The sequence below is a fragment of the Coturnix japonica genome, chromosome 3 (genome assembly GCF_054131305.1).
Source record: "Coturnix japonica strain WE chromosome 3, WE-NBRP24, whole genome shotgun sequence".
Classification (NCBI taxonomy): Eukaryota; Metazoa; Chordata; class Aves; order Galliformes; family Phasianidae; genus Coturnix; species Coturnix japonica.
In genome coordinates, this window is record NC_140665.1 from 10,969,817 (window position 1) to 10,986,950 (window position 17,134).

Sequence of the window (17,134 nt, forward strand, 5' to 3'; positions counted from 1 at the left end):
GGCACTGTCAGGCTAGAAATCACATATCCAGAAATCACATATCACACATATCATGTGTGTGCAACTGATAATTCCCAAAACTCTTAACACTGAAACAGCTGTGCAAATCTAATTGACCAGTTGCCACTTGCTACTCTGGGTATGTCATTTCCCTCCTCTCACTTCTACACTGTGGACAAAGAAAGGTGGCAGAGCTGTGGTTTGAATCACTGGCTGATTCTCACTGATTCGGATCTGTTCTGCTGGCAACCAAATGCAAGAAAAGCACAGTTTAAGATAAGAAAATGCAAGGGTTAAAAATGCCTTTTTGATTTTCAAATAAAGGTGCCAAGCACATCCACGCTCCACAAATCAGCAGGCTGTGTAAGGTGAACTTTGTGGGAATTTCAAGCTTAAATGTCATACATTAAGGGGCTAAATCTGTCTATAGGCACACAAATAACGAGGTTAGCTTTTAGATATGAAACTTCCTCAAATTGGTCAGCGTAATTAGAAACAGCTGCAGAAATCTCAAGTTAAAGAGTGCGTGTGGGAAGGTGCCATTCAATACAGCAGCAGCTAAAAACCGCACCTTTTTGCCTCCCAGGGCCCGATTATTCTTGTCTCAGATCCAGCCATCACATGAAGAAGTCATTGCAGAGAAACACTCACCTATCATGATTCCTGAAAAAGCCAAAATTAAGGCAGCAACCAATGCTGAAGTCACTACTGACAAAACCAAAGAGAGGGGGAGATGAACCGTTGGCTCAGCTGCAACAGAGACAAGAGGAAAAGGAATTACATTTGACACGATCTTCCAGCAGAAGCTTTGTTTTTTGCAGCTAGATTTGTCTGCTTTTCCTCCCATTTACTCATCTGCTGCTTCTATAGTGTAGGAGCAACCTCTGATGCGATCGGCTCTCAGGATCGATGAACTCAAATATCTCATTGTTTTACTTTCCTCAATTAATACCAAACCATTAAAACAGATGGTTTGCTATCAAGGAATTAACATGTGCACTCCCTGTATATGAAAACAAGACCATAAAAGCTGGGGGTAGGAGGCTGGGGAGATGGAAAGAACATTAAATAGCCTGGTCTAGAGTGCCGCTATCAATGCCAGATCAGAGCAGAAGGAGGACTGCAATATATCATCTCCTAAATGCATCTAGTCCAGGCACACAAAACTGATAACATATGCACTGCGAAGTATTCCCTAGCTGCACCCTCACTTGGATCACAAGCCACTCAATGACCACCTATTAAGGTTTACTTCACCCTGCAAAATGACCACGCTTTTACTCACTTTGCAGGTGCCCGTGGTAAAAATACAGAACAATTTTTCCGTGTCAGTGACAAAGCTGAGAGCAGGATCCCAAAAGCCTGGGGTCACTTGCTACACTGCCGGGCAAGAATATGAAATAAAACCTTGTAATGCAGTTCTAAGCATTCGGTTTCTTAAGCAAGGCAAGTACAGGCACTGCCTTTTATTTTCCTCTCATGCAGAATTTTTTACAGATCCTGCATATACACCTTGTATCCAAGCCCACAGGAACCGCACTCCCCTTTACTTGTACATTACCTCAGGGTTCTTAAGAGAAATAACCTGGAAATTTAGCTGAAAAACTCCTTTTCTGAGAAAACTTTCATGATTTCAAAGCAAAATGTGACTGTTCTTGCAACCAGACCTGCTGCCCTTTGCCTCTTGCGGATAAAACTTGGCTCACAATCCTCAGTGCCCAGTATGTGGTTGATATACTACAAAGCAAACCAGAGATGCTGCTCTTTGCACCATACCCCTGCACTGATATGTCTGTGTTCTAGCAAAATAACTGTACAGCCAATAGCAGCAGAAAAGAAGATAGATAACATACAACAGGAGCCATTTTTAAGAGAGAGACAAGATAAGATTTCCAGATGTCTTACAGTCCAAGCTATAGATTCTGACCATGTGTTTTCCCTGTTTCACACCTTACCAGCCTATCATCTACTTACCTATGCAAGACACACCATCCTCAGCCAAGTCTGTGCCTGGCTCACAAAAGCAAATGACTTTTTGAGTCTCAAGATCAACACGGCACTCGTCCATCTCACAGTGACTGCAGTTAAGGTGCAGCCTAATATCCACCTCTCCATGCCCCTCTGTCACTAGGGAATGGATGAAAGAAGCAAAGTTAAATACTGGCAACATCGTTCATATCATTCCCTCGGGCACTGACAGAAAAGGAGGCACTATGGCCACAGTTGCTGACTGTGGTGGAGAAAAGCCCCATCTAAGGAACTGTTTTCTCCCCACTTTTCATGGTTGCTGTTCTCACATAGAAAATAATGCCCAGCTACATTAACGTCACTGCAGCTGAGGTGCTCTCAGAAAATATCTATCACGTAGATATTTTCTAAACGCAGTGAAAACACCCAAACAGTGACATCTGGGCAAACACCGGCATAGAGATAGCTGGAGTGGCAGTATTTCTGGGGAGCATTTATACACCACTGCATTGGCCAAGCATTTTTCTCCCTCTTGTTAAGACTGACAATAACACGTATCCAAAGCTTTCTGAAGGGTCTTACAGATGCAAACTAGTCTTAACATGGAAAGAAAGCCACTAGAGGAGACTGCAGACCAACATGAATACCTTTAAGTGCTGGAGTGTATAAAGTACCAATCGGATTAATAAAGGACACACCATCCTCCCCATCCACCTCTGGGTCATTGTCCTCTGCAGCATTGCCACCTACGTCAAACCAGAAGTTACCTTAACAGACCAAGGCGCATTAGCACTAAAATACAGATAAGCATTGCAACATGCACGGCTTCAGTGTATTTAGGGAGACATCCAAATGAGAAAAGAGAATACATCAAAGTATTTAAAACATAGGGATCACCTAGTGAGTTTCAGTATGAAACACTGGTCTTTCGGGTCTAGAACTTCAATTTATAGCAGCGGATTATTACAGCCTTAGCTCTGTTTTTAGGCGAACTGTTGCAAACTAAGGTATGAATTTCATCTTTAACCATTTGGATGCTGTGAAAACACATGAGGCCTTCTCAGTATCAATGTGGCCAAGAGACTGGAAAACACCAGTGCTCAGTTCAGTATCCTTGCTGATCCAGGTATGTGTCAGCAGAGGGAATGAGTGATCTGAGAAACCTTCTTCTCCTTTGCACCCTGAAAACAGGGTGGTCCACCAGGAATGGGGACTGGAGGAATTTGCTCTTCAGTTGCTCATTTGTGCTTGCGCATATAAAACATTCTAGGAGCTAAGTATGAGCAATCCATGAACAAGTCAGAAGCATAGTAAGGTCCGTGTATTTCACAGAAGCATGCAAGGAACCTCCCAACCCCCACCAAAAATGGCTTTTCCTCTTTAACCATCTTCAGTGCAAAGCAAAATTATATCATGTGAGGCATTCTGTTGGGAAAAGAAGCATTACACAGAAACATTGGTACAAAACATGCACTTATTTAAACTCATTACTTCCTCTCAGAATTTCAAGTCTAACATGGACTTGATTTAAGCTGTGGAGAACCAGGGGTTAAAAAGTCCACCACAGTGCAGATGGCTGAAGAAACTATGAGGCCCAGGAGATTAAGGATTAGTAGAGATCTTGAATCTGGTCCACACCAGTTATAATCAACATAATGCCATCTGACAGCTGTCCTGAGACCCACATGAAATTAGTTCCCTGTTGCCTGAAGTCAACACCACCATCATTATTAAGAGGGGTCCTGGCTGGCAGCCTGAGCGCAGGAACCATAGGGCAGTGGAGCCGCTCTGCCCCCAGAGACCACCTGTGTAGGACTGAGGCCTACCCATAGCAGGGCAGGGTGGAAGCAGCTGCACCCTTCGCCCAGCATAAAATCTGGCATCCAGTCTCCAGGACCAAAGTACTCCAAATACTGGAGCTGGCAGTGGAGCACACAGCCTATGGCTCCCGCTTCTTCAGCATTATAACCCAAAAATGGATGGCTCGAGAATCACGGAACAATCTCGATGGCACATTTTCCAGAGTGCAAAGCCAGGATCACAGCTGAAGGACTGACATCTGGCTGTGCTCTAGGACTAAATGCCATACGTTCATCCATTGCTAAAAAGGCAACACACAGACATACTATTAGGTAACAGTCAAATATGCTAGCTACAGGAGAATTATCTATCAGCCTTTTGCTGACCATTAGCACTAAAGGAGGGGAAGGGACACCTTGAACACGAAGCCACTTTACCTATATATCCTCCGCCTCCTCCACCTGAGGAGCACCCCCCTCCACCCCCTCCGAAACCCCCTCTTGTCTCCCACCCCCACTTCTTCATGGCCTGGGGGCAGGATCTTCCTCCAGTAGCACCTTCCAGCAAGGATTTTCCTGACCACAGGAAGGAAGTGTTATCATTCCAGCCACCTCCACCACCTGTGGTTAACAGAAGAGAAAAGGCATAAGCAAAGGTTATTTTTTTTGTTAAAGAACAAACAAACACCGTAGGGATCCACTGAATGAGCACTCGTTCAAAGCACCTCGGCTGAAAGTACAGATTTCATTCTGTGGTTAGAAGAGATGTCCTTTCTACACAGTCCTACAGTGACCTGATTTTAGGGCTTTAATTATGTTAATTATCTGCACCTCTTTTCACCTATCACATGAGGACTAGTGTTTCCAATGGAAAATGCCAAAAGATATCCCTACCTACTCTCCAACCACTTGCTTCTAAGCTTGCAGAGCCTTCTCTTCCTCTTTGCAAAAAATAAAATAATAAATTCCAGTGCTGTTTCTAATCTGGAACAAAAGGAATTCAGTGGAAGGGATGCAAAAACGTCCCACTCTGCTCTAAATACAACAGAGTCACCTGTGACTCACTTCCAGCTTTGCAGATTGCTCAGTACAAGGTCTCTTCACAGAGACTCCTTGCCAGCATGCAATTATTCTCCGTCCAATAAGCCAAAGAAACTATGAGTATGTCTAAAATAGTGCAAGGAGCTGTATGGTCTTATCATTGCAGCAAATTCCCTTGTCAATCATGACTGAGCGGAGGGTTGTTAGAGTTAGTGTGGTTACGTTACGGTTGGACTTGATGATCTTTAAGGTCTTTCCCAACCTGAGCAATTATGAATTCATTATCAAAATAACATACGTTGCTTATCAGAGGTCTGACTATTTTAACAGCATTCCACTGTTCCTGATATCCTTATTTAGGCCAAGTGGGTACATCCTACATGTATCTGATGTATTTCCAACTCCTCAGAATGTTTTCAGAAGCTTCACTTCAGCTCCACAGAATCTGGGAGAATCAAATATTCATGATGGTTTTCTTAAAAAGAATACATTTTTCTTACCTGCAGCTCCTGAATTTCCATTCAGCCCTGGAACAGAGGAATCATTCTCCAGCCTTTCTGGATGAAATGTGTCTGTTTTGGCCCTGTAGGCCCTGCCACCACCTCCTGCTGCAATTATCAAGGGGACTGGTTCTCCATTCTCCATCTTAAGTTCAGAAGTAAAGGCGGTATTCAGACTGAGTCACACACACAAATGGAAATTCAACCACATGCTTGTTACTGCACATTGCACTAAGCAGGCATTTAGAACTGCTGAACATTACAAATCACCACTGCATTATTTATGCACCAACATCCAAAAGATTAACGAATAGCACTAGTTCTACCGAATTCTGCAACAAGGAGCAGAGGCAATTGGCAGCTCTGTGAATTACAAATCTTGCAATGTTATCGTGTTATAAGCTTCATCAAGCAAAACAGCTAAAAGGTGTAAGGCACTTCACAGAGCAATATGACGTCTGCAAAAAGGACGTTAAAGGACTGTAAAGGACGGCTACACTGGAAACTGTCTGAACACGCAGAGCTCTGTAAAATCATGTAGAAGTCAGGTTGTTCAAACATATTATTCACCAGGGTGAATATCAAACTGCTGCAAAGTCATTTCCAAGCCACTAAAGCAAGCATGGCGATACTGTGAAGCCATTTTAAAACATGTGAAGAGCCATCTCTGCTCTCTCCAACTATCAGCTGGACATGAAGGACACCCAGAGCTCACTTTGTGGCCCATTTCTCACAGGTGTACAAAATAAATATTTCAGGGTGTGTTACTGGAGGCAAGTGGCAGGATGTATTCATGCTGAAGGTGCACAAAGACTATGTTTCCATACCTTAAATATATAAGTTGCACCTCCCCCGCCTCCACCTCCTCCTGCCCATTCATTGACACTTCTGTTCACACGTATCTCCTCTTCAATCACGTTGTTCTCTCCAATGCAGACTTTCTGTATAACGTCATTATTCTGCAAACAGAAGAGAAGGGCTGAACTCTGAAAATAAATTTCTATGTTCTAGTACATACACAAGCTTTGTGGTCCCTCTGCCCTCTCAAACCATGTCTATCAAGAGCTAAAGTGTATTGGAGGCTCACACAGATGTAGCAGATCTCACCTAAATAGTCACAGCATGCACAGTAGCCATGAGCTCAGTGCAGATTAATCCAGCAGCACTAATATTGTAATTACCAGAGCTAGGATGTTCAAAGCCTATGAAAACAACCGCTATCCCAGCTTTGACTGCAAGGTTGACACAACATTAAAGAAAATACTTAACTAGAAACTGTCTTGTTATATACACCGTACTCACTGAGCTAATGGCATTTTAAGGAAAAAAGGCACAACCAGTTGTACAGTAGAACTGCTGTGTTTCCACCTACTTTCACATACGTGTTTTCTTTTGGAAGGGAGACCTGATAAAAGCATCTTCCTCAAGTTACAAACTATTCTGTTGACCACAAAACCATGTGCCAGAAAAATGAATGGCATCTACTTAGAGTTTGTGGACTTGTCTATGGAGCAAAACAAGCCTCTCCTTTACCCTCTCCTTAATTGACCAGAAGTTGGGTGGGGATGATTAATATGATGACAAAGTCAGTGACTCAGAGGAGCCACTAGATTACAACTGAATTAAAAAAATCCTTCATAGCGAAGACATAACTGATTACAATCCAATCTAGTAAAGGTCCACTCTACAAGTCAATACAATCTCTCTGCTTCAATGAAAGAATTACATTAGCACTCAATAAATTCTCACTGAGATTACAGAGACCTGAAATTTAATGACTCCATATATTACCCTGAGCTGGAATGTCCTAGTTATAGACATTAGATGGAAGTTTGAGTTAGGGCACTTCTTATTTCAGAGAGGCTTCATATTTACGGTTTGTTTGTAGATGTGTGTAATTCCAGGTTTAACGTTATTTATTTCAGCACATGGCCTTGAAAACCCCACTTTGTTGTCTGCATCTTTCAAACCTTCTCTGCTCTAACAGACGGTCAAACTTTCACTTCCTGGATGCCAGCCATCTAAAAGCTGAGAAATGCACAGCATTTAATGCCCATCTCAGATCTGTAGGTGAAATTCCAGCAGATAAGGCTTAGTTCTGATCATAACAATCTCCTAATCCCAGATCCTCCAAAGAATACTAAAAGATTAACAGATTACTGCGTCTGCAAATGGCAGAAGTTGCTCCTTTCCATCTAGATATTTGCAGCAGTGTTTAGATAGTAACACAAAAATCAGGGCTGTCTCAGCAGAAATTCATTTGTCTCTCCAATCCCACACAGAGATAAACAAATGGGCACAGTGAGGTGGGCATCTCCCAGTGCAATATATTGTGCCAGTTGTAGGGCTGGACTAAACAGCAGAGCAAAGCCAGAGCTCTGTGAAGTCAAAGGAAAGGAAAGCAGAGTTGACTGCTCCATCTGCAAACCCACACAGACACTCCGAGATATGCAGATGAATCAGAAGCCTGTGGTATTATCAGTGGGGCCGGAATTTATAAGAGGAAGAGAGCCCACTGATATGGCACTTTATCTTTGGACATTCCAACCCTCTCAGTAAAACTGCACATGTCCCTTGAAACCTATAAACCCAAATCTCACACATTCAATGATTTTCTCAGTAAACAGACAAAACTCCACCGATCTGTAGGTATTACGGCAAAGCAAAAAGGACAGTCTCTTACACTAGGGCAGGCATCTTCTCCTTGCTGTCCCACCAAGATATACAACGTATCATCCTTCTGGAGGTCAAAAATTCCCAGTACGGACACGCCGTGGGATCTCACCATGGTGTTCTTCCCTCCTTTCCCACCAGCAGCTCCATAACCTGAGATGCTGCAGGAAAGAATGTGGTAGCTGAGTTGTTCCAGACAAGAGGAAGATAAAATAAGTGACTTGTGGGCACTGAGTGCTCAGTACACCTAAACTGTACACAGCATCACAGGGCCTTGCCCCAAAGACCTGACGCTCCAAATACATATAAAGCCAAAGCTTGAAGACTGAGGTCTTCTATGCGAGTTGATGAACTTGGGTAGCTACAAAACAGCTTCTTTCACATTGCTGAGGACACACTGTACAAGTCCCTGCAGTTTCACATTTTAGTATATGTAGCATATCTTGTTTCCCAGAAGGCAAGTCCTTGAGAGGTGAGCAGTGAGCGCTGCAGTGCTGTGTTGCCCTCTTTACATATTTGAAGCAGTTTTTACCATGAGACTGCAAAGCATGTCATAAATATCATGAAACATTACTTCTGTGACTTCATCAGCAAGTGAATGGTGGCAAACCAAGCCAGCTCAGTTTAGATCTGAAATAAGTAGGTGATTTCCCACTGACTTTCATAGCTCTACAGCTATTTCTGTGAGAGTAAAATTCAACCTGGAGTGTGTAAACAGTGACTGCAAGGCTGAAGACAGAAATTATTTCCTCGTCTTCCTACCTATTCCAGTAAAGACACTCTCTTTAACTCCCACCCTTTAGTATATGGTGGGGTCTTTGCCCAGCACAGTCCTACTGGCTGAAAGCAGAGCAAACCAGCAGAGCTCAGTGTGTATAAGCACTCTGACCAGGTCAAGCGGGCAGCTCCTTCCCTCAGGGAACAACCAGGTCACTCTCAGCTAATTCCTTGCCCTGAAAGGAACTCACCCTGTGATACCACTCTGAGGCAGCCAGCCTAGAGCAATTTCGATGTCATAGCAAACATGGAGATTCAAGTGCCTCATAAAGCAGATTAGATCCTTGCAAAGTGACACAACTGTGTTCATGCCACTCTCAGTAACCAAAGCAATCATTTCTCAGTAAGGCTGCACTGGAGCCAGCAGAAGAAGTGATAAACACACAGTACTGGGCTCCCCTGAGCAGACGTTGCATGAACCTGAAGACTGAGCTAAATTTACTGTAGAATTTTGGAATGCTTAATGAAGTGCGCTGTCAGGCACAGCAAGCTGGCGTGGCTAATCGGCTGCAATTAGGGGCCATATTTTTCTGTGCATAAACAGATTTTGCATATAAGCAATGATATCACAAAAATTGAGAAAGCCCGTTCCTGCCTCATTCATGGGCTGCAAACAAATAATAAATGGCAGGTTTGGGAGACAGTCATTTCATATCTAAAATGTGTATTGCTATTTAAACAGATGGGTTATCTTGACTTCAGGTTGGAGCAGGATCCCTTTCTTTAGGCAAGACTTTCTTTTATGGGAGGGATACACTTAAATCATATTGGATCACAGGCCTAGATGTGGGATGACAAAGCCTTCTGGATGCTTTGAAGACAATCTAGAAAAAAAAAATACTCTTTTATACTGCCTAACTTTATTATTATTATACAATGTGCACCTCATGGAATTGAACCAGCTTATTTTTTCCGCATCAGCACTGGAGCATATAAGAATGCAAAATTCAAATGAAGCAACGTACAGTGAGTGGCCTCCACAGCTGGTGGGGTAAGTTTATGGTAGCAGAGTTCTGTGAAAAGTTAAGCTTCCTGTCTTTGTGAGTTAATAAAGCATATTTTGCCCTGTGTTCACATGACCTATATTTGCCTTATTCAATTACTAGGTATATAACTCACTGTGCTGCATTACACAGTGTAAGATGCACTGATGAACCAAACCAGCTTTCTAAACAGCCCAACAGCCAGCTGGAGGATTTTATCTCTGGGTCAGATATATTGGAGATGGGTATCAGATGGACCTATAGGATTTGCAGTGCTGCAGGCCTGCAAGGGAGAGCTAAGTACAGGCTGTGGATCCAGCCTCTGGAAAGCCTAATGCTGATACTGCAACTTGATGTTTTCCTAGAGCTATGCTGTACTGGGGGGTCCCTTCTGCTCCTCTAGCAGTATCAGGAATATGCCAAGATAATTTAGGTCCACAGTTGCTGCCTCCTTTCCTCAGGCTGTGAATTCTTTACAGCAGCCTTAGGAAGCACAGAAGAGAATGTCATCTAGTTAATGCCATTTATTATCTATACTGAACTAAAAGCCTGTTAGGTCATTTATAGGACTTAAATATTTACGACCTTCCTGCAGGAGCCTCATTTCACCTGTGGTTTGTATTGTGTAGCAAAAATCAGCCTGCAGTTGCACTAAAATTTTGGCTCTTTCTTGGCCTATGATATGAAAGGAACGACAATACTGTAAGTTTATTGCCTCTTCTCTTTTGGGCTATACTTTATATCCTTATTTACTGAATGCTGGTCCTGAAAAATTCTCTTCACCTCATGCAACTTATTTTTGATAGTTGAGTAAAATGTCATGAATACTTTCTTCATTATCATCAATCCTTCTGGTAACAGGCACTCCGGCAGAGCTCAAGCCAAGCCTGGCCTAGCCAGTTTCTCATAAATGCTTTGCAGCAGACTTCTGTTAGAGACTGGCTATCTATCCCCAGTATATACATATATTCTCTGTAAGACCAAAAAATCCACAAAAACAACAGCAAATAAGGTGCCAGTAAGTTTTAACTGAAATTTGGCCAAAGGCTACACTAGAATTTTCTGCTTCAAAATCCATGACACTATCCTTAGTTCCAATGCTGCATTAAAAATACACTAGATAATCATTGATTCATTGAGACAAAGTGGTGCATGTTATGGCTTGTTGCTACTATTCAGATACAGTGGGCTAAACTTTGCACTTTTCCCCACAGCAGAAGCAAAAAAAAAAAGGAAAAGTGGTAAAAATCAGCTTAAGTTGCATTAAATTGTACCTGATCATCTCCCTTTAAGGACAACTCTATAGGAGGATTTAAGCATTTTAACTCTCAGTGTCAAAGCCCAACACTTAGGTGGCTGGCTTACAAAATCAGTTCTACAGTAGTGACAGGCGCACAGACTCAACCTACTATATCTGCTTCCAAAACATTGCAGAGGCTGATGCAATCTGTCCTGTAAGAAAAGCTGATGAAGTTGTACCTCCTACATCAGAGGAAGAGAGGGAAAAACTGATTCTGATCCCAGAGTTCAATGGATGGCATATAGGATGCATTGACCTCGGCTCGGGGAGGTCAAAATACCCAGTTTTCAGTTACTTATAAAGCTCTCCCATCCTGTAAGTTATTCAGGCTGAATATTTATGTGCCTCAGGACAGTTGTTTCTTATCTTCTCCATTTCACCAAATAACTGCATCTGCAGGACAACAAATCTACAACTGGAAAGACTGTAAATCACAAAATCAAGGAGAAGTATATCTTCCTCGATTTGTGAATACAACACATACATGTCTAGCACGTATCCACAGCTTGGAAAAAATTTAACACAAAGCATCTTATGGGAATAACAGATGTTTCCCTTACCTGTATGTGTTGGTTGCTGGTACTCTCCAAATCTGAATACCTTGGAGAATCCCCTCAGCTCCAACAATCACACTGAGGTTGGAGTTCCTGTAGGCATCATTGCATTGGCTCTGTGTGGGGCCATAGGCTCCGCTAGCACCACATGTTGTGAACAGCCAGTGATCTGAAATGAGAGCGTAGACAAACCATGCTCTGAGCATGCAAAGATCAAGTAGCTACTCTGCTCTTCATCCACTCTCTGTTACTGCAGTATCAAGAGAAGAATTTGGCCCTCGAGGTTTTAGCCAGAACAAATATTCACACAGTTCTTTCAAATGACTCATAACACTGTACGGCTTTGACAGTTTTTCATCTAAAACTTCTCAAAACTGCTACAACCACGAGCACGGCTTTACTTCTTCTAAGGCTCAGAAAAACAAAGACGGCAGAGTAGAGCAGAAATAAAACGCAGCACAGACCACTCAGCCTCTGGCTTTGCTCACTAGGCTGTTACACAGTATGCTGTGTAACCTCGAGACTGTGCACTGTAGCCATTTCAGCTCATATTTATATTGAACCTATTTCGTATGGGAAGCTAGCTGTTAATCAGACAAAAACCTATAAATACATCACGATCTCAGTGAGTACAACATAACAGGAAACTGGTAACTGTTTGAATAATGATTTTGATGAGGTTCAAGTGAAATCTCAAAAGGTGAAACACCTACCTGGTCTGTAGAACAAGCATTCAGCTCTTCATGTTATAGTTCAGATCTTTGGGTGTAAATCAATGCACCTCTATTGCAGCCTTTCTCATCAAATGGAGAGACCAGCTCAGTACAAATAGCTTTCTAGAACGTGGCTTTGATGATTTGTGCCTCACAAACCTGAATTTTAATTTGAATACATGATTCCAGCATGCTGCTAGATCACAATGCTCCTATAATACCCACCTCTACATATTGGCTCGTAAATAAGGAAATATTGCCTACGTAATCAAAACTAACATCTAGATGGAAAACAAACAGACTGGGCAGTTTTTGGTGCACATTATGCGATTTATCATCCACATTTGTTAACAAGCTAACACACACAATCCAATGAACTCTATTATTCATCCTACTGGCTGAGAACATGAGTATTATAAACTGCCACTAAAGACGAAAGACTTGAAACATGTCTAAAGAAAATGTTATTTCTATAAATGATGTTGGGCCAGCCGGTTCTCCTTATCTCATTGGCAAAGGGCAGTGTTTTGCTACCCAGCTTTCTCTACTGCAGTACAACATATGTGGGCTTTTTCAGAACTAACTAGCTCAGAAAGTGAGAACATTAGCTAGATTCTGCTTCTTGGCACCTGAAGCTATTTTCTGAGCAGCGCTGGTCCAGAACTGATAATGAACAAATGTCTGGACAAGACAGGCAAGCACTTCTACCATAACTGCTGCTGTAGCAGCTGCTCACCTGTAAGAAATAAGGGAAACGGTAGTAAAGCCAACCACAAGTTTTCACAAACTAATCCCGGAGATGGGCTAAATTCATTCTTCAATGTGTGAAACGGATCAATTTGATAGTACTGCAAGAAATAAAGTGGCTGGTACTTCTGAAAAACCTTCATAACAGAGCCTTGGCTGCTCCTGAAGTAATGCAAAACTGCTCTAGGAAAGCTTCCCTATCTAAGCATTACTGAGAGAATAAGCTCTTATGTCTTATTGCAAAATCTATATCACCTCTCCTTCAGACCTCCCTCCAAGGACCTTCTAGGCACTTTGCTACTATTGCATACAGATACACTCATTTTACTTATTTTTCAAATCCTTCAGCAATGAATGGCTGTATAGTCTTAAAATTAGTAGATAGCAAATGGATTAATTCCCCTCTCCTCCTCAGACACCATTACACTCCTCTCCATGAACAACAGGAATAAGGAGAAAGCACCTAAGCAAGCAAACGGGCCTAAAGGTTCCTATGCAAAATGCTTCAGTAGCTCTGATTCTGCAAATACTTGTAGTCTTATACCTGAAGTTACTTAGCTTTATTATTTTTATTGGGGAAAAATAAAAAGAAAAAAAAAAACCTGTGAAAAAAAAACCAACATCAAAATTTCACACAAAATGAAAGATGAGATCCTTCTGTCAGCTATCACAGCAATTTAACATTGCGGCATCCCAGTGGGCTCAGCCACCTGCACTGAAACATATGTTTAGTAAAGCAGACAGGTAAATGTCTTTGCTTGGAACAATAAGGAGCCATTTGGATGTCTCTGGTGAAACATCAAAAATGTTCCCAAAGGTAGAAGCAGGTGACCTTCAAGAGGACGATGTGCCCAAAACAAGAGAGAATGAAATGGAAAATGGAAAGAGATAAAACCCAATACAGACCACAGCATATCTTTAAGGTCTTTTCCAACCTGAGCAGTTCTTTGATTCTACCAACTACATCTCATTCTAAGCTGCTTTGTAATGACCCTCTGTTTCCTTAACCAGCTCAACACCCCAATAGAACAGAAGAAAAATGCCCTCCTACTGTAAACATCACACCTCTAAATCTTGAACTGAAAGTGTTTGGCATTTTCTGCTTCTTCAATAGCCTGTAAGGTGCTCATTTCAAGAGCACAGGCGGTAACAGGGCAAGACCAAACAGTTGTTTTTCTCCTGTTTATTTCCACTTTTATTTTTATACCAAAAGCCATTCCAACATTTAACAGCTTTGCTGCAGAATTAAATGGAATAGAATACGGCATGGCAAGAAGTTGCCCCTCATTTCAACATAAGTAGCACAGATAGGTCTCAATTACAATTTTGGATACAGATGAAAAACCTTGCACTTCCCTTCCATTTCTCTCATCAGTTTCACAAAACTCATCCTCGATCTGCAGAAACAACAGTAGCTGAAAATCATAAATTGGTATTAAAAGAGACTCAAAGTACTCCCTGCCTCAGATAACCCACCATTTCTTTTCAAAGTAAGAATCTTCTTTCTTTTTTAGAGCATGAACAACCATTCATTCATTCTCTGTAATGTATAGGTTTCCTCCTGAGTCTCAAAATGACTGCAGCATGTCTCTCAAGCTCAGCACTTCAACAGGTTGCTGCCTGCCACAGCAGCTCACACTTATTCCATTTGAAGCATTATTTTCATCTCCAAAGACTAAAGCAACAGCCCCGATCCCAAACTCCTTAAGCAGCCAGGTGAGAAGCACCGATGTTTTTCCACTGGTGTACAACTGCGATGTGTCGCACGGTGCGTGGCATTGCCTCTTCTTCAATCTGCAGTGTGTGGCGGGGAGCACTGATGGCACTGCCTTGGAATTCTGCCTGACTTCATACAAGATACAGATGCCTGATTTCAAGAAACAGCTGAGAATTCCCATGACGAAAATTAAAAGGAAGCCAAATGCAGGGTCCCTAATAGGTTCTTGCCATGGGCAGTTGGAAGATGCTAACTGGATTTAAGAACTGGAAATGCCTGTTTAGGTTAGGGGAAAGAAAATAAGTGAACTGAGATTCAGAATTGGGGTATTGCATTTCAGTGAATAATTTATATCTTGATAGAATGCCCACTTTCATGGGAAATTTGGCAAAGACCTATTTGGTCTGCTGCCCGCTCAGCCACACACCTGCCCTCCTCTAAAGCCTGGCAGGCTTCCTAACACACTCCTGAGGTCCCAGAAAAAATACTGTGCAAGAAGTGCCATTTAGCCCCTGCTAATATATATATATATATATATATATTATATATATATATATATATATAAAAAATCCTTCTTCCCAAGTTTTCTTCCCAATTTGATTTACTGACATCTTTACACACATCGACAATTATTTTCTTCTTTAGAAGCAAAAATTCTTGTTTCTGCGCTGCTTGGCTGAGTACATAAAATGCACAGCAATTAACAGCGCTGGATTTCAGCTGCAGCAAAGGGGATGGATGCCCGGCTCTTGCAAAAGAAAAAGAACAAAAGCCCACAAGACTTGAAATGATTAATTATTTTGAGGCTCTGATACAACTCACAGCCCAAGGCAGCGCTGCCGCAAATAACAACAAACAGCAAAGAAAACAGAGGCACAAAGCCTAAAGCCCATTCGTATAGCTAACGTAGAAAGCAATTTGACTGTCACATACAGCATATGAACCCCACATCACAAAACAGCCACTGGCATTTTAGCTATACCTCAAGGGCCTAAATGTATTAAATGGCATTTGTTAAATTAAGCTGGTTTGAACCAAGGCTCAACTTGTTCCAAAGCAAAGCTTTCCTGTGATTTGAGGAAATCATAAACTAAGCACCATGGTGCTGGGCTTCTCTTAAAGTAAAGCAGTAGCAAAATGCATCAGTGCAACATAACTACGTATAGGCGCTATACGGGGCACATTGCCACAACCTCTATTCAGGCAGAGGCTGTCTCACTTCCGCTAAATTAATAATAATAGAGTTCATAAGAGTTATAAAGCGTAGGATTTTAGGAACACAAAAACCCTAGTGGCTAAAATTATGGAAGCAATTAATTCTGTTAATTGTCCCTCAGGGACTTCATTGCACTGAGGTAGCTGTGAATGAACACAACGCCACGGACAAGCAGAACACTTCCTTCATCTATTTGTAAAAGCATTCACAAACTCCTTTGAAACATCTGACCCATAAGGGAAGTCAGAAGCTGATTCAAGGCGAGGCTGGATGTGGCTCTGGGCAGCCTGGTCTGGTGGTTGGCGACCCTGCACATAGCAGGAGGGCTGAAACTGGATGATCATTGTGGTCCTTTTCAACCCAGGCCATTCTATGATCCTGACAGGAGACCAGTGACATCTAGATGCCATTGATGAAAGCAATGGAAGATTTGGAAGTATCTTCCAAATACATCCTGCAGTAATTACAAATGTATATCAGATCACAGCTCAGTGCCATGTCAAATAAATGCACAAAACTTTCTTGATTTAGAATTTTCTTACATTTCCATCTAGATAAAGGGAACACCATTAGGGCATCCTTTGAGGGAATTATCTGTGGTCAGTATAGCAGGGCAAGGAGCTGGCTTTGAACAATGACGAGAACGGTTTGTTTCTTGCTACGTTCAGGAAGCAGTAGCTAGCAAAGCAGCATGAAGAAAATTAATTTCCATAAAGGCTGCTTAGTGGGAGATGCTATTAACTTTGTGGAGTTACAAAGAGTAATAATAGAAACACAAGTTGGAAAACAGAGACCAGGTCAGGAGGAGGCAGCAAAATTATTTCAAAACCTTTCCTTGGATTTATAGCAGTTTCTGCACAGTTTAAGCTGTTGTTTTTAAAGAGTAAAGGCAGCTTTAAATTTTAGGCCTAAAATCTGTTTATTTCAATGGCTTGTTTAACTCTAGAGAGCAGGAATTCCAAATTAACTTTGCTGTGTTGGTTCTCAGTATTGTACCTTTGCCATTTTTAATCCTCTAGAGGAAGCCAGTGCAAACACTGCAATAAAGAAATTCATGCCTACATAATCTGAGATCCCTCTACCCATCCATCTCTGAACGTTTTCTATCACTATTCAGAATGCTCCTTTTGCTGAGGAGGAGGGTAA

The 17,134-nt window shown here is 41.9% G+C and overlaps 1 protein-coding gene across 3 annotated transcripts in view; it reads right to left on the reverse strand.

The window, feature by feature from the left end:
* The window catches only part of ALK (ALK receptor tyrosine kinase), a 257,968-nt gene that overhangs the window by 16,989 nt on the left and 223,845 nt on the right, over nt 1–17,134 (reverse strand). For 2 of the 3 annotated variants that reach the window (XM_015856919.3, XM_015856918.3), the window contains exons 12-19: nt 11,602–11,764; nt 7,992–8,142; nt 6,136–6,267; nt 5,309–5,453; nt 4,206–4,388; nt 2,616–2,714; nt 1,975–2,127; nt 652–750 (exon numbers count right to left, since the gene is read on the reverse strand). In XM_015856919.3, coding sequence (XP_015712405.2) covers nt 652–750; nt 1,975–2,127; nt 2,616–2,714; nt 4,206–4,388; nt 5,309–5,453; nt 6,136–6,267; nt 7,992–8,142; nt 11,602–11,764 — 1,125 coding nt within the window. The remainder of the gene's footprint in view (nt 1–651; nt 751–1,974; nt 2,128–2,615; nt 2,715–4,205; nt 4,389–5,308; nt 5,454–6,135; nt 6,268–7,991; nt 8,143–11,601; nt 11,765–17,134) is intronic. The other variant, XM_015856920.3, reaches the window with a different exon arrangement.